The sequence below is a fragment of the Cydia pomonella genome, chromosome 1, assembly GCF_033807575.1.
Source record: "Cydia pomonella isolate Wapato2018A chromosome 1, ilCydPomo1, whole genome shotgun sequence".
In the NCBI taxonomy this organism is placed as follows: Eukaryota; Metazoa; Arthropoda; class Insecta; order Lepidoptera; family Tortricidae; genus Cydia; species Cydia pomonella.
Genome location: NC_084703.1, coordinates 4,826,005 through 4,849,519, shown reverse-complemented (window position 1 = coordinate 4,849,519; position 23,515 = coordinate 4,826,005). Strand labels below are relative to the sequence as shown.

Genomic DNA, 23,515 nt, shown 5'->3' with positions numbered 1-23,515 from the left:
GGCTACACTTAACGATTACACCATGTATACTAACAGGGTAAGTTAAATAAAAGCTTGTAAAAAGCTTGCAAAAATGTTTATAATAGTTCCTGAGAAATCTACTCGACTACTCGGTTCTAAATTTAGAAGAACCCGATGGACTTTGCTATAAGACGTCCGAGTCTTTAGTCGCTAGTCGAGTCCTTTCCAAGGACCAGTCTTATAATATGGCTCGCCATCATTGAACAATTTTTTGTATCTAAACTACAAGGGCTCCTTTAGACGGCGCAGTGTGGGCTGAAATTGGGCTCCCATTGACATAGAAACCTTATTTACATTTTTGTATTGAAATAGATTTTGCCTGGTATTGATGTGGTGACTTTTGAATTAAGGACACTGGCTTAAGAGTGTTGAGTTATGATTTTTTTTCAAAAACAATGTATGGAGCAGGATCATTAAAATCCGCAAAATATACCGTAATATCCTCGCGGATGGTTATACCACTAATTATTTGTGTTTTTTTTGCCATACTTTATATATCCGTAACGGATGAGCTTTTTTAATCGAAGCCTTATAGTCTTATTTGCTTTTCTTAATATAGATCCGCTAATATATAGACGGACGGACAACGCAAGCTTACTCGTAGTAATAGGGTTCCGAATATCGCCCTTCGGGTACAGAACCCTAAACCAGGGATATAAACAATATGTTCACATAGCCGGTTTTCGTTGATTTTGAGTGTGTTGACTAACACACTCAACCCTTGTGTTTGATTGAGCGGTGCGTTTTCATATGACATGTAATTACAGTGGCGATCGAAAACAATGTACTGTCATCAATACGTTAAACAACTTTTGGATGAGACCCCTTAATGTGTTCGCTGACGGTGCGTTGACGGGCACTATTTGTGCGCTCAAAAGTCAGAGCACATCAGCTGCGTGTGCGTAGACATGCAAGTGCGGTAAAATGTTGGAGCCGTGCACGCGCATGTCACGCAAGTAGTGTGCCGTATCTCATAAGGATATATATATTACAACGCGCACGTGACGTGCGCGTCTACGCACACGCATCCGGTCTGCCTAGGCCTTTACACAAAGCTTAACTGAATAGTAGCCACAGTATGAATCAGGTGGCGAATGAAGTTATATTATAATGCCATCTCTTTCTATAGGACTAGGTCTAAACAAATATAATAGGGACCGTGCGCGTTGGAGGGTCTGCCATCTTGTGGCCTGAATCGGAACCATAAACATGTACATTTACATGTCACATGTTTTCTTGTGCATAGTAGGTTCTGCCATCTTGTGGGCTACATCGGAACAATAAACATCACATTTACGCCTCGCGCCAAAAATCTGACGGCTCCTGTGCTGCCTCCTACAGTTCATGCACGCTCTCTATAGAGATAGCAATATGTCTCCATTCGCCAGTTGATAGGTACTGTCATTACTGTCAGAAAGTGTTAAAGAGATTAGCTTGCTTTTGTACTCGTTACTTTAGTTTTTCTATATGTAATCTACTAAGTGATACGAGTATATTATAGCTCTAAACAAGTAAAAATACAGAAAAAAAACATGATGCAAAGCTCGGCCCTTTGGTCGGCCTATTTAAGAGAGACCCATAAACCTCATATTATTATAGAGTTAATATATTTTTATTGCTTCAAAATATTCAAACTTTCTAAGAGTTAAAACCCATACGATTGGACAGGCTTTGAATTTGAATACATATCTAACCATGTCTATATTTTTCCAGCGCTCCGAATCTCCGCCGCCAGTCGAGGAGTGCCCCACAAAGACCGAGCCCACAGAGGCGCCCGAGTGGGTCCCCGGCGGCGACGAGACCATCGCCACCGAGGCCCCGCCCGCGCCCCGCGACGACGCCCGCAGCCCGCTCAAACGGTACAATACCTATTTATACTATTTATTGAAATCCAATTTTAAATACTATATCGCAGGATTCCAAAAAATTACTAAGTTACTCCCTTGATTGATACGTTTTAAGGATCGTTTGATAAAAAAATTCCGTTTCGCGGCAAAAAAATAACCATAACGTCCCTACAAGTTCGGGGAATGCGCCATCCGCGCAATGCACACGCGCTTCACGTCGTAGCGTTCTATGAATTATCCTTTCGCAAATAGGTCTATAAAAGCGCGCTAGCAGCGATATTCTCTGAATTATGGCGTGTGTTTTTAATCCAACCGCAACTTGAAACTAGACGTAGGTTTTAGTGCTATGAAACGATTTTTTTTATTAAGCCCTAATAGAGTGCAATTAATATTTGAACTTTTTTCGAGCGCGGATCGGCAATGTATTGGGTATTCAGAACATGCGACAGTTGTGACGTCGAGGTCATGAAGACAGTGTTACGTTTTGAATAAAAAAAATGTAGTGATACATTGCGTGTTAAATAAATCGTATTTTTTCAGCACAACATATGGAAGTTAATTCATTCGGGTCTATATTAACTAGGTACTGCTAGAATATGTAAACGTATTTAAAATGCACGCTGTATAAACAGAATTAATCCCCAAGGGACTTTTAGTAGTTCCAAACAAGACAATATTCCAAATTTTTTGAACTCATTCGCTCGATGTTACATCCAGGCTTCTGAAGAACACACCGACCAAGAACAGCTTGTCCGCCACCAAGAAGAAGCCGCGGCCCGTGATCGAGAGTCCTGTGCCCGTCGTCGAGAACAACGAATGCGCGTCAGACGGGTAAGTGTACAAACTGAGCCAACGGGTGCGTGCGGCGCGGCGTCCATGTAAACCTCTTGAACGCCAGACAGCGAAGGAATTTGCCGTGCCCCGGACGCAGGCGATCACGATTATTTAAACGAAATTGAACTTTACGGAGTCGCGCGTTAGTCCCTATTGCATTGGCGAAACTGTCGGCTGTAGCCGTCGTTGGCGCCCTTGGCAAGTATTTCAGATGTCGGCCATAGCCGACGGTGGCGGTCAAAAGGTTAAACAAGTGCCGACGGCCTCGAAACGTTGCTCAAATCCCTTGGACGCTCGACGCAACAGACGCCCCGCCGAACGCGCCCCAGCCGGGCACTTAGAGCCTGTCCAAACGAAACGTTTTGTGAGGGCTTCAATTTATATTGCGTCCAGATGCCGCGTCGTGAGACCCCCTGCGTCGCCAACCAGTTATGTAGTTTAGTCGCGCGTAAGAAAAACGCATCAACGGCGCCATAGTGTCTCGACCCACACGGCGCTCGCTCGTGAGAGGAGCGGCGCGTTGCACGCGTTTTACGCGCGAGAGCATCTTGCGAGGCCGATGGGGATCTAGTGTTGAGGGAACGCGGGAACGATTCGTATGGACAAGCTCTAAGGCGTTATAGTCTGGGGACATTATCTTCTTACGCCCACACACGTCGTAGAAAAAAATCTTTATATCTCAGTTTGCAAACTAGTTCTAGATCTAGATTTTCACTGCTAGTTTAATGTAAAATAGAACACTATTTTCACATAATAATAATTTGATAATTTTTAGACGTTTCGAATATTTAGCTCCTTTGAGATTAGTTTATATTATACGCACTCGCTTCGGCTGTGTACGAAACCGACGATAAATTCCCAGATATTCCTTTGTTCTTGTACGAAACCCTCTGCGATCGATGTTTTTTTGTTCCAGTTTAAAATAAATAACAAGCATAGATGTTGGTTTTTATTCGAAACTACTTTCATAGACTGGCAAAAATTTCCGAGTCTTTTAAATCCCGAGTCAAGTCCTTTATCGAGGTTTTTTTAAGCGCAACTCAAAAACACTCCGGATAAAGACGCTGTCAACAATTTTGTAGGTTTTATCTGAATTCTAGTAGCAGTAAAAAAGCGATATTGCATAGTGTGAAACTTATGAATTTTACATGCATTTTTTTTAAAGGAGTTCTCTGGTAATCATTCAAGCCTATACAAAAGACTTGGGTCTCTTGTCTAGCCAGCCACTAACTCGGGGTTAACCGGTTAAACCCAATTTAACACTGTGTTAACGGTTAATTCCGAATTAATGGGTAACCCTGGATAGTGCAAGTGGCCCTAAGTGTTGATTAAGACTAGTACTTTCCGTCATCTGCTTTAAGATTCCTCAGTTTTCAGACTAATTAAGTCGAAACTCGAGTTTTTTGAAACTTGTCTAATTATATTTTTAAAAAGTCTATACAAGAGACCCTGACTTGAATCATTTTCAGAGAACTCCTTTTTTTCCAAATAAATAAAATTCATATAAGAATAACAAAGAAAACATTACATCGCAACTGGTTACTGGTTTCGTTCGCTGCCGAACCGCACGCTGCACCGGCTTCTTTTGGTGTTTATTTTAATTTTGTTTTGTTTATATCCAGCGAACCCTTAATAGATTTCGACAGCGACCTTTACCACAGCGTGCTCGCTATGCCCGAATCTGCTAAAGAACCTGGTAAGTACCCGTAGTATTCATACAAATATCGCGAAACGGTCCATTTTTGCCCTAGAATGTAAAATTTGCCCATTTAAGAATTGTGAAAAGATACTATAGGTACGTGGGCCGATTTTTATTATGATGTCATAATAAAATTATCATTCATTCATTCATTCATTCATTCCCTATTATGTACTGGACAATATAGGCGCAATTTTACTGTATGTCCTACAGAGTCTTCGTCCGAGTTACAAAAGCGTGTGATGAAAATTTACATACATTTTTTGTCCCAAATTGGAATATCATATTTATTTCACCCAGAATGTGGAGCTCTTCAAACCAGCCAAATTTTATCCAAATCTAATAAAAAAATCGTCAACAAAATAAAAATGGCCCATTTACTAACAGTAAATACATTCACATTTCACTCTTGAAGTTTTATCGTATAGGGCAAAATTGGACGTGTTTATATATTTTATTTTCATGATATTATATTCCGGTGAAACTGTTACCAAATCAAATAGACACAATCTTATGATACCCACTCATTCTACCGACGAGATCCTATTTTATTTTCTATTCATTTATGATATTCGTTCATTAGTTATTGGATTATTGACTTCATTTTTTAGTTGTTGTTTTAGTTCATAAAAAATTGTATAGTTATAATTGAATAGTCTTTTAAAAAGGGCTTATTTTTGTATAGTTTTCATTGAGAAAAAAGACGTTATGAAAAGAAACTCTTCAATTATGTACCATAACATGCATAACATGTTGGAGACAATAGCAATGTATATCACTTGAATTATGAATTGAATCCTTTATTGCACTTTTATTACGTTCAATTTTAGTTTACCCCTTTTTTCCCCCATCCCAAGGCTGGAACTGTAAAACGACCGGCGTCAAATGCCCCTCATGCCACCGGTTCTTCGCCAACCGGTACAACCTGAAGGTCCACATCCGGGACAAGCATGACACGCGCGAGGGCACGCTCCAGTGCGAGATATGCAACAAACGCATGCGCAATCCGAGTTGTCTGCGCGTTCATATGTACCACCATCGCAAGCAGGCTGCGTACCTCGCGCAACTCCAGCCTGAGAATCAGTGAGTAATATTAGTTATATGAGCTGTATAAATGTACCACTTCAAGTACCTCGTGCTGCTTCGGGAGGGCCAATGACGACCAATCCGAGTGATCTGCGCGTTTATATGTACCACCATCGCAAGCAGGCTGCGTACCTCGCGCAACTCCAGCCTGAGAATCAGTGAGTAATATTAGTTATATGAGCTGTAGGCATGTACCGCTTCAAGTACCTCGTGCTGCTTCGGGAGGGCCAATGACGACCAATCAGAGTTGTCTACGCGTATATATGTACCACCATCACAAGCAGGCTGCGTACCTGGCGCAACTCCAGCCTGAGAATCAGTGAGTAATATTAGTTATATAAGCTGTAGGCATGTACCACTTCAAGTACCTCGTGCTGCTTCGGGAGGGCCAATGACGACCAATCCGAGTTGTCTACGCGTATATATGTACCACCATCACAAGCAGGCTGCGTACCTGGCGCAACTCCAGCCTGAGAATCAGTGAGTAATATTAGTTATATAAGCTGTAGGCATGTACCACTTCAAGTACCTCGTGCTGCTTCGGGAGGGCCAATGACGACCAATCCGAGTTGTCTACGCGTATATATGTACCACCATCACAAGCAGGCTGCGTACCTGGCGCAACTCCAGCCTGAGAATCAGTGAGTAATATTAGTTATATGAGCTGTAGGCATGTACCACTTCAAGTACCTCGTGCTGCTTCGGGAGGGCCAATGACGACCAATCCAAGTTGTGTACGCGCTTTGTACTGAAAACCACTTTGTAACATGTTTTTTATGCACGTATGTTAACATCAATAGTAGCGGATGAAACAATGCGCCAAAAGTATCTGATAGTCCGGATAACTTTTCCAACAATAGATAAATCTTTAAAATTCACGTTCAGAAATATATCTTTTACAGTCTTAGTTGTTCTACATATAGAAACATCACTTTTTGTTAAGCTGTTACAGAATGAATGGATACTTTTGAAGCGTTGTTTGACCCGCTACTTTTGACGCTGACTGTACCTAGCTCAACCCCTGACTCCCTTTACACACGAGACCCGCGAGTTAGACAAAGGTGCCCACCACGTTCTAGCTATTTTTGTAACCCGTCGAGTTCCATCCGATGTCGCGTCCGAAACGACCATCAAAATTTAATTCTGAATTGAGAACCTGGTCGTTTTACGATTAGCAATTGAACTTCAGGAATTAAAGTGAGAAACAGATTGGAAGTGTTTCCTTATAAGGTATATTTCGCATGTTTTTTGCATGTTTCTTAGTTTTTTCCTCTTTTTATTGAAGAAGCAATTCGTGGATCAGTTTCGATTTTGTCGGACGACGTGAAGCGGAGTTAGTTATGTAGTAGTACGACGTGAAGCGGAGTTATGTCTTTTGTACTACATTTTTGTCGAATTTTGTACAAATTTTCACTAGTTAGGTTTTATAGTAAAAAAAGTATTATTTTAGATGACTCGTATAAAAAGTATTGTATACAATAGTGATAAAATCAAGGTTTTCAATCTCGTACCTTACTTAGGCAACTTAGCAAGCTTCGTGCCTAAACACGGTACTAAACTGAAAAGCTCTATTATATGACGATTGTATAAAATACAATTATTTAACAGATTAGGGTCTTAGGCGTAAAAATATACCGTTATAACACAGACAAGACCTCAAACCCCCACTTGTTACAGCGTACCGAACATCGACGACAAGGCCTGGCGCGCCGAGGGGCCCTACGGACCAGTAGACTACAAATTCAATCCTGACGCGTAAGTATTCATCAATATTCACTTTAATAACTTAAGTATATCTTTAGAGCGTATGTGGGGCACACGGGTGGAAAAATTCCGTCTGGGCGTCCCAGATACCGCTGGACTGACGAAGCCCTAAAAGACCTGTCCGCCCTCGGAATACCCGATTGGCGTGAAGTGGCGCTCTCTTGTGTCAGAGGCTAAGATCCTGTTTGGGTCACTGAGACAGTGAAGTAAGTAACCTTAAGTATGAAAATGAGTAGAGTATGCCGTTACAAAATAATGGTCCGATCAGAATTTAGGTTTTTTTTTTAATACTACGTAGGTGGTAAACAAGCATACGGGCCGCTTGACGGTAAGCAGTCTCCGTAGCCTTTGACGCCTGGAACTCCAGAGGAGTTAAGTACATGCGCTACCGACCCTAACACTCCGCACGCTCGATGAGCTCTGGCAACCTTACTCACCGGCAGGAACACAACACTGAGTAGGGTCTAGTGTTATTTAGCTGCGGTTTTCTGTAAGGTACTTCCCCAGTTGGGCTCTGCAGATCTGGAATGACATCCGCTGTGCTGTGCCCTACCACACAAAGCGCGATTACATTCACAATGCCCATAACTCTCTTTTGGACGTAGTTTAAGGACGTACCCGGGTCCAGTACTTGTTATTAACCAGATCACTACACTTTATAAAACAGTCCTCCGCCGCGTCTTTCTGTGTGTATGTATGTTCGCGATAAACTCCAAAACTAAACGTATTCTCATGCGGTTTTTACCTGTCAATAGAGTGATTCTTGAGGCAGGTTTTTATATAATTTGTTAAGGTTTTGTATAACTGTGCGAATCCGGAGAGAACCTTGAATACCTAACTTACGTCCCAACAGATTCTGACAAAAATTTGTGCTTCATTCTTTAACTAGAGAGGCTCATACATTATCTAGTAACTTTGTCAAATGTTGACGTTTGACAATCGAAATTATAGGTTACCATGGCACCGTACATCGCCATCTTTAGGGCGTCCGCTGGCGTGGGCGGTTGCACGGAGTAGCCCCACGCACGCGGGTGCCATTGTAGGTAATATCCGTCGCACGCGTCCGCACCAGTTAGCGGTGCTCATACTATTTTTCTCGCCCACTCACCCGCTCCATGCAACCGCGCCAGCTAGCGGACGCCCTTAGTATAAAAGTGCCCTGTGTCAAAAGTACTAAGGCGATTTTGGGGCATAACGTGCCAATACAGTATACAAATTTTTAAGAAGATACATTTTTAGAGGAAGTTCATTAAAAAAAATTAAAAACTAAAATTTAAATTTCCTACTTTGACTGTTCCTGTCGAAATGTTCTTCAATATTAAATCAGGTATATTTGCTTGTTGCGAATTTTTAATAAACAACTGCGCTTAGCAATTGCCGATATATATATATTTTTGCTTTGCCGCCTGCGTGTATATGAGACTTATCGTTTTGCTTGCTTTTATTTCGTACTCGTATCTGTCAGTTTATAGTTAAATTATAAGTTACTGACAATGTGTAGAACCTTCCCAATACGTGAACTGTGAAGGTTGGAAACTAAAGTCTTTGAAGATAACTGGCAGCAGTTATATATTTGAATTCAGAACTATCGCTCTGCCAGATAAATGAAGATCTGCAGACGGGCATACGGAAGATGGCAACCATCAGAAGTAGTCGATATGTGTCATTTTGCTAAAAGAAGAAAAAATATATAATGTCAGAAATCTACGTCTGTGTTTATTCGCCACCATAAACCGTATCCCTCGTTACAGTACATTAGTTTTTGAACAAATGACACATAGTAAAACATGTTGTGAAAGCGTCCGCGCGCGGCCCGATGGGACGAAGAAAATTATCAATTAAATTAAATTCAAATCTTTATATTAGAAGCATGTCCATAGTTGTTAGTAACAAAATTTACTTAGAGCTAATGTTAGTACAAAAATGACAACAATTCTAAGGCACATCCTAGTGCGCAATGTAAAAGGTTCCAGTGCTCCTGGAAGCGACCCTGACATGTGTCTGCATATGGCTGCCCCGCATCCTCTACACCAAGGATTTCACTCTTTTGGGCAAAATGCCCCAATGTGTGAGTGGGGACTTTTCTACAAAAACAGTACCTAAAAGGTCCAATCAAATAAATAAATATTATAGAACATTATTACACAAATTGGCTAAGCTACACAGTAAGCCCAAGAAGGCTTGTTTTGTGGGTACTCAGACAACGATATATATATATATATATATATATATATATATAATATAGAAAATACCCAAGGCTCAGGAACAAATATCCGTGTTCATCACACAAACAAATACCGGGATTCGAACCCAGAACCATCAGCTTCATAGGCAGGGTCAATAAGCCATTAGGCCAGAAAGGTCGTCAAATCATTGGCCAGTTCAGTCATTGTCGCTTCGCTTCCCACCGTACATTGTAGTGTCAATGTATGCTTTAACCGTTATATTGAGCTGAAATTTTGTTGAAATCATATATTATTGTAGATTTGACCTGATGCTGAAGCTGAAAGCCACCATACACCTATGTACTTATACCTCTTAAAGCTCATACGATAGCCAAGAGGAACCACATTATACCGCTTGGCACCTTCAGAAGTATAACAATATTAGCGTTTGTAAACGACATTGCTAGATTTCTTATTTAGTTTAATATTATTCTAACCCAAGTAATACTGTTATAATAACTTATTTATAAATCACAATATAAATATAACATAATATAATTTAAGGCCTAGAAAACGTGCCAAAGGGTCTGCATTGCAAATAGTAATTTCATTAGCGTCCACGGCAAACGAGGCACTTAACATGCATTATGACTGCCTCGTCTCATACAAGTTTCCTTATAACTTCATTATTCTACATCTATACCTATGTCGCCATAGAATCGTAATAAAATTATGGAACCGGTTCTTGCGCTCTGTAAATTTCAAGAAACTGATAGAGGTGTAGTTTCTCATATACCTATTGTTAGAATAGAGAGTATTAACTGCAATGTTCTGCGGCCGGAGTGCAGCACTAGCACGTATCTTAAACCATAGATTAACTTATGCATACTGTGCCTTAAACTGTAGTTTGACAAGTTTTAACAGATAATAAAATGTAACATTGATGCATAAAAGCGGTTTGTTTACAAAGGGCCAACCGGTAAACGCGAAAATCGAAATTTAGTTAGAGTTAAGAGGCAGACTTCTTTATCGCTCAAATATGCAAGAGTGATAGAGATGTTAGATAACGAAATTTCGATTTTCTTATTTCGCGGCAGACCCTCAGATTGTGATGGATTGTGGTAGTGGCGCCCCCTTAGCAGAGTTTCCCGTAATATTCCCTATTAGTACTCCTCAAGACGCTCGGCAAACAGCTGAGGGAGGCAACGGGCGACCCCCGCGCGGGCAGCTTTCTCCCGCAATCCTGCGCGGGAACGCTGCTTGCGTGATGGGCACCCTACCAAGGGCGCAACATTTTGATAGTTATTTTTAACTTATAGCTTTAGTTATTTTAATTGTAGTTAGTTTTAGTTTTATATTCATGTTGTAAGTTAAATATGCCTGTGAGGTGTAAATATTGTTTTCTTTCGTTGTTTGTTTGTCTCACTTTACCACCTTTTCACCAAGTCAAAACGGTTATCAAACCATATCGTGGCAGCGAAGTTGGTGTTCAGCTAACAAGTATAGAAAAACGTCCGTAGGTTTATGGTATTTTGACATTATAACACGTGTTATTAAATTAGTTGAACAGCGTATGCTATGCGATTGTAGCCCTCGATCTTGGAATAAAGCTTTTGCGAATTCAGATAGGAAATTATGTATTTTTCAATTTATAGCTGATTTTCGTATTTCAGAATAGACTTAAAATATTTGACATATATATATTTGTGTCGGTATATTTTACTTTTTTACAAAATAATGTAATACATGACATTAATTCTAACACTTCACAACAACACTCACTTCACAACACTCACTTGGCAACAAAAGTAGCTTCTGAGCGAAGTATTCAAAATATCACTTCATCAAGGCTAAAAACAATTTTTTTCCTGTTCGGCAAGTGTTAAGGGTTAGTTTACATCTACACGAGTGCATTTGTCAGCAATTAATATATAAACACTCACGTTCCAGGTTCCAGTCCCCAATGCCGCTGCCGGCCAACGAAGCGCCAACCAAACCGGAGCCGGACGCGGAAACCGCATGATGCCGGTGGGACGAGCTGGCCACGCCCGACCAGCTGTACCGCGTCTTCACGCAGCAGAGCCGGTGGGTGCGCAGCGTGTTCACCATCAGAGGTTAGGGGGCGATGCCCCCTGTAGGGGGCTATGCCCCTTTATGGGGACACCACGTAAAAAAGGTTAACAACCATCTGTATCTTTAGACAGCTCACGCAAGTTCACACCTCAGGGGTTTAGGGTTATTTGACGCCCTCCATAGGGGGACACGACGCGAAATAGATTAACGCCCGCTTGGTTATTCTTTAGACAGCTCACACTAACACTAGTTGTAGGGTTATATAACATAGGGGCGGTGCCCTACTAGCGTAGCGACATGCCACACTTGATCAGCTGTACTGACTATTCACTCGGCAGACCGTTGGCTTAGGAGTTCCCTACTAGAGGGGCGGCGCCCCCTTAGAAGCGTAACATTGCAAAGGGGGCATGACTGGGCAGAATTAATGTAGGTAAAGATCGTTTCATTTTAGCTGTATAATAAAATTAATAAACTAGTAGAAGAAGTGGTTTAGAAGACATTCGTTGTTACTTGATTATTAAAAAAATACTATTAACTGTTTTTTTCTACATTTAAACGTATATAGCTTTATAAATCTAGACATTATCGTCGAGCTTCTCCTAAAAGAAGTGACACGATAGCCATGCGGCAACTTTGATATCATATACCACTTTTTTTTGTTAAAATTGCTCAAATTTTACCAATATAAATTGTGCATACTTATGTAGCAGACTGACATTTTTTCACAAGGAATATCTGTTATCTACCTAACTCACCATGGCATTTTTGTCAAATTTCCTCACTTTGATCTATCAAAATCGGTGCTAAGTTAGCTTGGACGGACTCTACGTGAACTGTAGGGGGCAGCACCTATCTATTAGCATTTAATGTAAAGTTTAAGTTTTAGATTTGCGCCACGAGGTGGCATAGCTTTAACCGTGTACGGTCACTTTAGAGGCACGGTGTTGGAGGATCACAATTCACGCTTCTAAGCAGGTGCTGCCCCCTACATTAAACGCTGGCTCTTTTTCGTATAGTAGGTTCTGCCATCTAGTGGCTTAAATCTAAACATGGAAACATGGTTTTCTGTGCCGCCGTGTACAGTTCATGCACAATCCTTATATGAAGCTCTCTAACAACTTTGTGATTTAGAGAACAACTTATATTTGATAAGGCGCCTTAGACCCTTGATGTGTGAAACTTGAAACAACATTCCATATTTTTAAGATTAATAATTCTCAAATTAATCTCTTTCGAATTGTATTTATTATTTATACATTCCAAAAAAAAACTGATGTATCGAAAACAAACATTCCCTAGCCATTACATACTCAGCTTTATGAAAGATAACGTAGTACATCAAATATAAATAAAGATAATTTGAAATAGAGATGTATTGGCAAAGAAAACTTTGTAGCCACAGTAAATTTACTGCCATCTTTCGTCCGATCCTTATTCTTTCACTTATATGTATTAAATTTGTTAAATTTCAAAAAGTGGCGCCACCTAATAGATCAAAGGCCAAAGGTATGGCGGTATCGTTTCGAGCGATGGCGCCACAACCTTTAACCGATGCCCGGTAAGATGGCGCCCCTCTTTGATATTTAACAAATTTAATACATATCAGTGAAAAAATAAAGATCAAAGTCAAATGGTATCCTAAAAGTTTTAATCACGTGTCCAAAGATGGCAGTAAATTTACTGTGGATTCAAAGTTTTCTTTGACAATCCACCTCTATTTCAAATTCTCTTTGATATAACGTAGCATTTAATTTTAGTCTATTATTATTTAAAATTATGTTCGTATTTTGAAACCCGGTATGTGAACAAAAAACCGTTGTAGTACCACTACTCAACTCCCAAAGACTGAATCAACTGTGAACAAAAATTTCGTGCCTAAAATAACCTAAAATGTATCCACTTCGGTACCGCTATTGCTGTCGTACATAGATTCATTGTTTGTATAAGATGTATAAAGTCTAAGAAAAATCTCTAGCTCCAGAAATAGAGTATTTCCATTTATCACCGACGTGCACAGATGGGAATAGCTGCATTCATATGAATCAATCCCATCTGTCCTCGTATCATGTATGTATAAAAAAAACAAGCTCCAAAAAAGAACACTTCTCGGCAAAAAAAGCTCGACTCCAAATAATAACTCAAAAGAAAATAGGGAATCGACAACTAATAAATAATTCGAAAAAGGGCAAGCTTTATTTAACCAAGGACGATAATGAAAACAATCAAATCCCTAGCTCCAAAAAACAACGTAGATCATCTAGTTCAACTATAGTATTTTATGCAACAGTTGCATAAGAAGGGTCAAAAAAGGCGAGTGGTGTGAGTTACAATGTGAGCCGGAGCCGAAGGCGTAGGCGAACATTGTAAAGGAATACGCCACGAGCATTTTTTTACCTACTTATACAACGTTGCATACAATACTTTTTCTACACGAGTCAACAAAAATAAATCTTAATTTAGGTAAACAAAGCAAAAGTATATAGCTAAGATACGCGAGCATACCTTGCGCGCCCGGCCCGCCCCGGGCCGCGGCCGGCCGGTCGGCGACATCTCTTAACTCATGAGGCCCTGGTACTTGCTCTTTGCTACACTAATTTTTTTTCTCGAGTTTGGCCACAGTAGCCTATGGAGACTAACAAGCAACGCTAAGCGGTCTTCGTAGTCTATGGGTGTTGCTATATTACGGGTGTCACATGCGTGTTTCTGACTTATGAAGCAATTGTTTCTACTATGCAACCAAATGAACATTTTGTAAGTTGGCGGCAATGCACTTAGTTTGAAACTGCATTCGTTTTGATTTTGTTAGGTTGGTAGCCATTAATCGCAGTAACGTTTAGCGATTTTAAAGCACAAGTGCTGTTATGAGGAATATACAATATAGACTTTTCTTGAAACCTTTTATGTATGTTCTTATATTCGTGTTAATGAATGTATAAATGGCAGAGGAGTAGTTTTCAGAAGAATTGGCGTTCTAAAAGTTTAAATAATGTGTCGAAAGATGGCAGTAAATTTGCAGTGGCTAGAAAGTTTTCTTTGACAATCCACCTCTATTTAAAATTCTCTTTGATGGAAGTATAGATGCAGCGCCATCTACATTACAAACACAAATTAGACTTTACACATCAAATACAATCTTATCTTTTTGTCAACAGTTCCACATTCATTCAGGTAACACTGATTTGGGTAAGTTTAAGGAAATATTAAATATGTACTCATTAACGCACACCACATAGTGAATGCAATATGTACATATTTATGACTGCTAGGCACGGTGATGTAGGTTTTGAAAGCGCAGGGTGTTCGTAAGTACTTATTTTCTGTTACCAAAATATTTTTTGATACGTTAATTTTGTATATGCAACGAAAATACTGATCATGAAAGCTCGTGGTCAAAAACCTTTTAGAGTACTAAAAACGTCAAATCATAGTATTATTTTATTTGACTGTTAAATAAATTGAAGGATTTATTTCTATTTACATTAATACTTAATCCATCGTCAACATTCTAAGGCAGTTCAAGCCCACTTTGAATTGGTTGTTAATTTAGCTTTCCTAGTCTTAAACAATTATTATTAAGTTGAGCACCCTGCGCGTGACACAACGAATTAGAAGCGTAATTAATTTCGGTTTAATCATAGATATGATGGATAGACAGGTCGCTACGATAAAATTGTGACTTGATGGCAAGCCTATTTCGCACCCACATATACTCACGGTTCGAGCCAATCACCGCTCGCCCTCGAGTTGTCAATGTGTGCGTGTTGCGCTTAAACACGAAGAAATCGGCGTTGTAAATTCACAAGTTTTTCTTGGCGTCGCTACCTCTGTCTTTCAAACTTGTGAGTTGTATTACGTATTGCAGCTGGAAAAAGCGGTACCGTGACTAATTCTTTTTAACCTTTTGACCGCGTCGTCCATATAAAAATATTATCTACGAGTTATTGATTTGACGAATCAACAAAAAAACCTTGATTTTGAATGAATACTCTCGGTTACTTTGATTTACTAATGGATATTAAGATTCTCAGGTGCAAATTTATTATAAAAAAATATGGTGCTGCATTTAATATCATTTTTTTAATGAATGGTCACGGATTTTATATATCTAAGTACAAGTTTTTTTTATTAGGCAGCTAGGTTGATTTAGATTAGAAAGTAGAAGTTGCCATTCGTTGAGATGTACAAACTTGATTTCCGAAAATATTCAACAAAAATTCATTTAACCTAACAGTACAAATAACGATATGTGTATATTATTCATTTATGAAAAATATGCTTTACTTAGTATTTAAGTTTATAATATTAGGTTTTTGATTTTTTTTTACTGTTTAAATACGTAAAAATGTACACATTTTCTATATATTTTACAAAAGTTAAATCTTAAGTGTCAATACCTCAATAATTGCTGAGTTTCATTTGGTTTAGTACAAAAATTCGTACCGCATAGGCGTAATCGCCGCCGATAATTGTGTATATATCAATGTGGGGAGAATCAAGGGTTAAATATGAAATTATTCGAGATTCGTTCGCTCTCGTTCAATGTTGGCATATATAGTATTAACATCAGTGTAAGTCTTAAGATATGTAATCTAGTAAAGCTTTAAAGTTAGATTCCCATCGTATGGTCTCTAGTTTAGTTAGATGTAGATTAGATTAAGCAGGTGAGCTCATGACGGACAAAGAGATATATTCATTATAAACAATTAATGCTTGATTGTCGGTCATTTACTTCACATGACGGTAGATAGATAATAAAAATAAAATTAATTGTATGCAAATTTTAACCTTCAACACACATTAATAATGCTATTGGTTAAAAGGTACAATTTTAGGCCGACAATTGACTATTAATTCACTTTGAAATTATTCAATACCCGTATCTATTGCGTCTTGGTGTTTTTGTAAACAATTTTGTGGATCAACTCTTTTTCTTGTTATTCTGCCCCATCAGCCAGGCGACAATAATGGCATAGTTTGCTAGAATAAGTTATTCTACGTTCTAATATTCTTAAAAGATGACTCATTATGGAAATAGAAGCCTTTTCCGTAATGAGTGTTTGGTTATTTTATATACCACCAGGGTTTTAAGAGTAGCCAGGCGACCGTAACCATGGCAGCTCGTGACAAGAAAAAGTGTATTCACATACATCCTGTCTTGAAAATAAATATCCTTATCATTGTTTTGAATCGATACAACCATTGAAAATATAGAATTTATGTTATTCTTACTTTATACTATTACTATTTGAATTTAGATCTCTTTTCAACTACAAAAGTATTTTTATCACTTTAATCAAATTTCTTTGCACAATTTTTACGTGAAATAATCGTGTGATACCACAATACATATGTATTTATATTGAACTGTTTTAAATGCATGCAAGTAAACTATATCATTTTAGTGTAAGATTGTACTTTCCACCATAAAAAGACTAGCCTCAAGGCATAATGTATAGATCGACATATTCAGTTATGTGCACAAAAGTAGCAGTTGTTTAGCATAGACGTATTATATGTATCAGGCTCTATGAGAGCCGAATCATTATCTTATGAAATAGATCAAATAGCTGGTGTAAATCTCAACTATTATCTTCTAAAACTATATATAGTCGTCAAGTGGAAATGTGTCGCGCGATATGACATTTGAGATTTACACTACAAGTCCACATATCTCACCGTAGTTTAAGTCAGAGTTCGGTTAAGTTATGTATATTTTAGACAGCGATAAAGTTAAAAAAAAACGTCCGTATTCAATTAAAGGTTTGGGTATTTCTAACCGTATTTATAAGGGGTCATTGAAACTAACAATTAAAAAAACTTAAGATTTATTCTTTCCGTCAAGTAGACGTCAACTTTAGTCATAGCGAAATGAAAAAGTCGTCTACGTAAACATTTGACACGCTGTCGAATGGAGTTATATTTTTGATGTGTTACTTAGACGACTTTTAATTTCTCTATTAATTAGTTAAGCGTGCATAATCAACCTGATATAGTTAAGATAATATTTATAGATAACGTAAGTAGTCACCGACATTCCATTTTGGTAGCTGTGTAGTTATTAACAAGTTTATTTACCAAATTGTTTTATACCAATGCTCGTACCTTTAGCGCTTATCTAAGTAGGCGTCAAGCCTCCGATCATAAGAATGTGCGTGGCTGCTAGTTTTTTAACCTTTTGACCATCAACACACATAAGCGTCATAATAATCAATGTTCATAATTCAATTAAAATACTATAGCTATAACGCTGATAAGACAAATTATTTTTAATTTAATGTGCAATAGTGATCAAAATGTTGGTGTCAAATAGGTTAAAAACATTGCAAACAATACTCATATTGTGGCCAAACAGACGAGACTGCTCTGATGAGTGATTTTTTATATATATATTTTGGATCCAGGGCGGTTCTCGTCTTAATCACGTGTTGTATTTTTTATACATTCCATATTATAAGTAATTTGTGCTCAAGTACGAAATGTAATGTAAGTTTAAATAATCTGAATTATTCCATGACAATTTTAGGGTATATTAGTAGTAGATTGTAGTTGCGTCCCTATGTCTCGTTTCTTATTCTTCATCTTATGCTGGACAAGAGAAAACAGATCACAGAAAATAGATAGGTACAGTTGTAATAATCTTTTGTCAGTGTCTGTTTTGGATCACTTTTCTCAATGGAATTCGGTGTTAAGTGAAAATATGTTTTTGTCGTCTTGTCTGGCATATTTGACATTTTCGGGCTCTCTATCAACTCATAAAATCGCGCCATATATTTATATTCAGATAAGTGTATAATACTCGTATCTATACACTCGATGTGTCTTCTTATACATATTAATATATGAGTGTTTATCGAATGAAATTTGAACATTTTAAAATGTAACTGGCCAGTATTGAACATGTATTGAGGTGCAGAAGAGATAGAATCTCAACGTAACTAAAGGCTGGTAAACATTGTAAACAAAGTTGTGATACAGTTTCGAATGTTGTGATTAAAAAGGTAGGTTTTGAACATTTTAGGAGTATACAGAACGCGTTATTCGCACTCGTTATTTAATGTTAACGCTTCTTTGGAACCTAAAAAGGTTAAAAAATCAAGATGGCGGCTAGAATTTGAAAAAAGGTTAAAATTGCGAATTATAGTAATAGCTTCGACAGGGTTTAAGCATTTAATCTTCGAATAGGAAAACGGTTGTGATCTATGGTATGGGGGGTGGGCTGACAAAAAGACAAGCTTTTAAAATTTTCATAACGGTATTTTGGAACAAATTAAAGAAGGGACCACTGAGAGTTGGTTTTTTAAATAAGTATTTTTTGTTGTCAGTGCAAAGAACTCATGTTGACTTTAACAGGCGGTATTTAAAAGGAGTATTTAATAAATAGTTTCTGAGAAATGCACTGGTGCTTACCGCTTATAGCACAATCAAGTTTCATTCGAGAATTTGCGTATAATATTTGTAAGTAAATTTGTGTTTGATGTTGTACATCGATGTTTTACCGTGAATGCTCTCTAAATCTTGAGAATATAGCTAATCGACCAGGTACTCATAGAACACTAAATTAATATCGAACGCGCTATACCACGCTGTTATTTGACAACTTGTGAACTTTACTGTAAAGACATAAGGTACACAAATGTTCAGTTAAAAGTTTTGCGTATAATAAGTTAGCATAAAAAGTAGCGGATCAGACAACGCGTCAAATATATCTGCCACTTAATAAAAAGAGATACATGTCTCTATATGTAAGACATATAGACTAACAGATACTTTTCAATGCGAACTGTAGAGATATACAGAGCGTCCCAAGACTATGGGACATCAAGGGAAAGTACCTTAAATATCGTAGATAGGATATTTTGCTGAAAGAAGACTACTTTATTTTTAAAAGTTAGTAATTTTGCATTTAAAGATTTTCTAAGAATTACTTGCTTCATCTGGGAATCGAACCGACTTAATAATTTTCTTGTAATTTAACTCAAACATTTTACGTTGTTTCTTTCTTTTAAAATACTATGTAACTTAAGAAGAATTATTATTTTTTGTCCATTCTTTCGATTGGCATCATAAAAATAGGGGTGTTTTTTTTTCACATTTAAGTCGGTTCGATTCCCAGTCGAAGCTAGTAATTCTTAGAAAATGTTTAAATGCAGAATTACTGACTTTTAAAAATAACATAAAGTTTTATTTCAGCAAAATATCCTATCTACGATATTTAAGGTACTTTCCCTTGATGTCCCATAGTCTTGGAACGATTACGATTAGGAATATGAATCGAGGGTGACAGATACGTTGGCGCGTTGTTTGATCCGCTTTGATTGAGGCGGGGTGTACGAACCGCGTTCACGTTTAGCCGCAACCTGGCGCATGTAATGCTCTCTTAAACACTGTAACGGACTGTTGTCTACTGTGAACGTAATATTAAGAATACTCGTTTTAAATGTTTTTGTGAAAGAACAAGTTTAAGTTCGAATGATAATCTTTTACAAGGTCTTTTTAAATGCTGTCTTTTGAACATATTTACTCTGTGATTGTGAAATTGTGATTAAAAAGATACATTCTATTATCTTCGTAATTCATAATCAGGGACCGGAATTATTGTGGCATTTTTGAACTGTCATAGGGAGTTCTTCTTTATCGACTTCCGATACACATATATCGATACAATGTAGAACACGAAATATAAAAAAGGAAGTTATAATAGTTCATGGATATTTGACTGTAAAATAAGTCATTTAAGCAGATAATATGGAAAAAAGATGACTACGTACTTACTTATTTCTTTTATAAAGAAACTAATGGGACATTTGTTAGCACTGAAATATACTTGGACTTGAAATAAATAAAAAAAACCATCTGAAGTGGTGTACTGCCGCTGCTACAGAATATGCTCCCCAGCGACGCCAATTTCATTGCACATTATTTCGCTCCCTGGTACAGGTACAGCCATAAACATTATAGGTACATGATGTACGTTTTAGGTACATCATTTTATCATATAATTCATTAATTTTCATTAGGATGGCGCCGCTGCAGAGTAGCACACATGAAGTGATTTAATGCGTAACTATTAAGTTTTCATTCTTTTATTGCACATCTCTATTTCGCATTTTCAGTTTTAACTGTTTAGCGATAAGATCGATTATTATTTTTTACCTCTACTTTTAATCTTTTTTAATATGTTCATTGTATCGATATCTTAGGTATGTCGAAAGCCGGCTGATGAGAAGTCCCTAATCACAATTCAAACTGCCACGAGAATTCCGGCCTCTGTTCATAATTTTAGATATTTCCTGTCATACTGCTACAAAATCACCAAATCTTGTGAAAGTATGAACGAAACTTGTTCTCGATGAACTAAAATTCTCAATTATGTATGTCAATTTAGTATGTGATCGTCTATTTACGTCTTTTAGACCAACAACAGTTGTATAAGTGTCTATAATCATGATCATTCATACAGTGAAAGTTTATTTCATACCTTTTTAATACTTTTTGGTTTATATAGTGTGTTCAAATCTTTTTGTTAAAAATGATTATTTTGTAACTTTTCAGTGGTATAATCAATATTTTGGCAGGTCTGTTATGTCTTGACTATAATGTAGTATTAATTAAAGTCTGAGCTTTTTAAAGCATCCGTCATTGTATTCACGAAAATATATTGTGTATAATTTCACTGTTTTTTTTACAGTAAATTTTTGGTAAACATATTAAACGATATATGTAATACAGAAACGGTTCTCAAGTTTACTGTTTAAATTAATTAAAAATCATACATTACAAAAATAAATCATGTAAAGATTACGTCAATTTAACCAGATAAAAGGTAGTGCAAAAAAAGTTATGGGAAAATATATACATGTTTAACCTGACCACAAGTTTCCATTCGATTTTAGGTTAGTATTCTCAATGAATCTCTATCCCACTTAAACGGTGTCATTTTTTGTCTTTTTATGTATATATTTGTCTTGTATCTAGTTGGAACTCAGTCTTTGTGTACTCAATATTTTTTTTTATATTTTTATATGTTAGTCTTAACGTAATAAATTATAATTTTGTAAGAAGTTGTTTGAGTTTAATTCTTAACATTTCAAATATAAACGTGTACGTGGATCAATTATGTGCAAATGTGATCTGTCTTCATTTGCGAAGCTGGTATGAATAATATCATGTAAAACTAGCACTAGGATGTACACACAAAAATATGATCCAGATTAGAGGGCCTGCCGCGAACGTCGAAATCAAAATGTCGTTATCTGCTTCTCTATTGTTCTAGTACAGTCAGCGTCAAATACTTTGTAGCAACCAGGGTGTCCAAATAGTTCGGTACACCATATATTTATTATGGTGTACCGAACTTTTTGGCCACTTTGACTGCTACAAGGTATTTGACGCTGACTGTATCTATTGCAAGAGCGATAGAGAGGCAGGTAATGAAATCTGGATTTTCGCCGTTGGCCCTAAAAGACAGGCCCACGTATTTGATGATTGTTTGGCGAATGTCTATGATTTTGAGCTTCCTGCGAAATATATCTGTGCAAAGCAAAGGTCTTTTTTTTGCTGTGCTTATTAATAATGCTAAGCTGCCTTTGCGATCTTCAATATCCATCAGTTATCCTAGCCTGGTAAGGCCCAATGTGCATTACAATGCACACTCCGTTTTAATCTAATTAGAACCTATCATACGCCAAGTTGCATTTCTTTCTCAAAGAAACGTAAATCATCTAAATTCACTATACAACAAGCTTCTAATTATAAATAGGATAATTTTGTATGGTTGGCCTTACGAGCCTAGACCTCTACTTGGGTCGGTGATAAGTTCTGACCATGCTAACTTTGCACTAACTTGGCAGTAAGCGCCACTTGCACCATCCCGCTAAACCGGGCGGTTAAACCGTTAACACTTTTCCAGGCATAGTACGATTTATCGACCACATACGCGCCATTAGAATTTCAACTTTAGCATTCCAATTTAAGGTTCAAATTAGATTACACTTTCAGGAAATGTTACTTGTCTTCAAATGAATCATCAAAGCTGGATTAATTGGATTTTTTGGGAAAACCTTGTAGTAGACGTGTGCGCCGATTAAGAAATGATCGGCGGCGGCGTTTGCCAAAAAATCGGCGGCGGTAGCGTGTTTTCGGCGAGAAATCGGCGTGACCTTCACTTTCAGGTTTTTTAAGAAAAATCTATAATTTGATATTTTTATTTACAATCTGATCAATATAGGTTGCTATGGTCAGTGAAGTACGTATAGTTTTGAATAGGTTATGAGTAAAATAGGGTTTGGAAATGAATATAGGATAGGTATAATAACTTGATTTCCCTACTTTCCCTAGTAACTGGCTTGCATTAAGGGGTTACCTGAACCCCTAGTGTACATTTATTCAATAGCGTGACGTAACGTACGCATTTGCGTTAAGTCTCATTTTGTATGGGATTTAGAAAAAGCTAGCGGGACGTTTTGGAAACACAACTCTGGTCCCAATGACCTTCATTCCGATCTATAACTCTCCTTTTTCTTATGATATCCATGGCATATCGTATTAAAATTAAAAATGACGTACTATAATAAAATTCCAAATATCCTTGAAATTTGCTAGACTGCTAATACTGGCTTCCATTTAATTGTTTTCTTGCCGTACAAACATGAGTACAAGCACCAGGCTCACTGAGCCGTATCTTCTTTCTCGTTTTCTCATTGCTGAGGATCGCGATCACATGTAATCTGTTTCCATTTCGTGCGGTCATAAGCCGGGTGGACAACACGGTGCAGACTGCCGCAAGAACTCTTCATAGCATTCGACTATCTCACACATACTCCAACTCGAGCACGTTTGCCATTCATTCGGTTCGGCCTAAATTCATGTGTTTCTGCGCATCATCAGAATAGATTCTTCGGATATATTATGTGGTAGCATGTTGTGAAGAGCTGAGTGGCGATATTCAGCTCTCTGAGAGCGGAGGGGTTTGTTCTTAGTTTGTTCTTCTAGCTGTCATAAAAACAGATTTAATTAGAATTTGTGAA

The 23,515-nt window shown here is 37.7% G+C and overlaps 1 protein-coding gene across 1 annotated transcript in view; it reads left to right on the top strand.

Moving 5' to 3' along the window:
- Positions 1-21,550, top strand: part of LOC133519133 (longitudinals lacking protein, isoforms H/M/V-like) — a 40,231-nt gene extending 18,681 nt beyond the window's left edge. Inside the window, exons 4-9 of the mRNA XM_061853118.1 lie at positions 1,735-1,880; positions 2,586-2,699; positions 4,325-4,398; positions 5,259-5,484; positions 7,165-7,242; positions 11,367-21,550. Of these exons, the coding sequence (XP_061709102.1) occupies positions 1,735-1,880; positions 2,586-2,699; positions 4,325-4,398; positions 5,259-5,484; positions 7,165-7,242; positions 11,367-11,439 (711 nt within the window). The 3' untranslated portion in view covers positions 11,440-21,550. The remainder of the gene's footprint in view (positions 1-1,734; positions 1,881-2,585; positions 2,700-4,324; positions 4,399-5,258; positions 5,485-7,164; positions 7,243-11,366) is intronic.
- Positions 21,551-23,515: the final 1,965 nt, after the last annotated feature.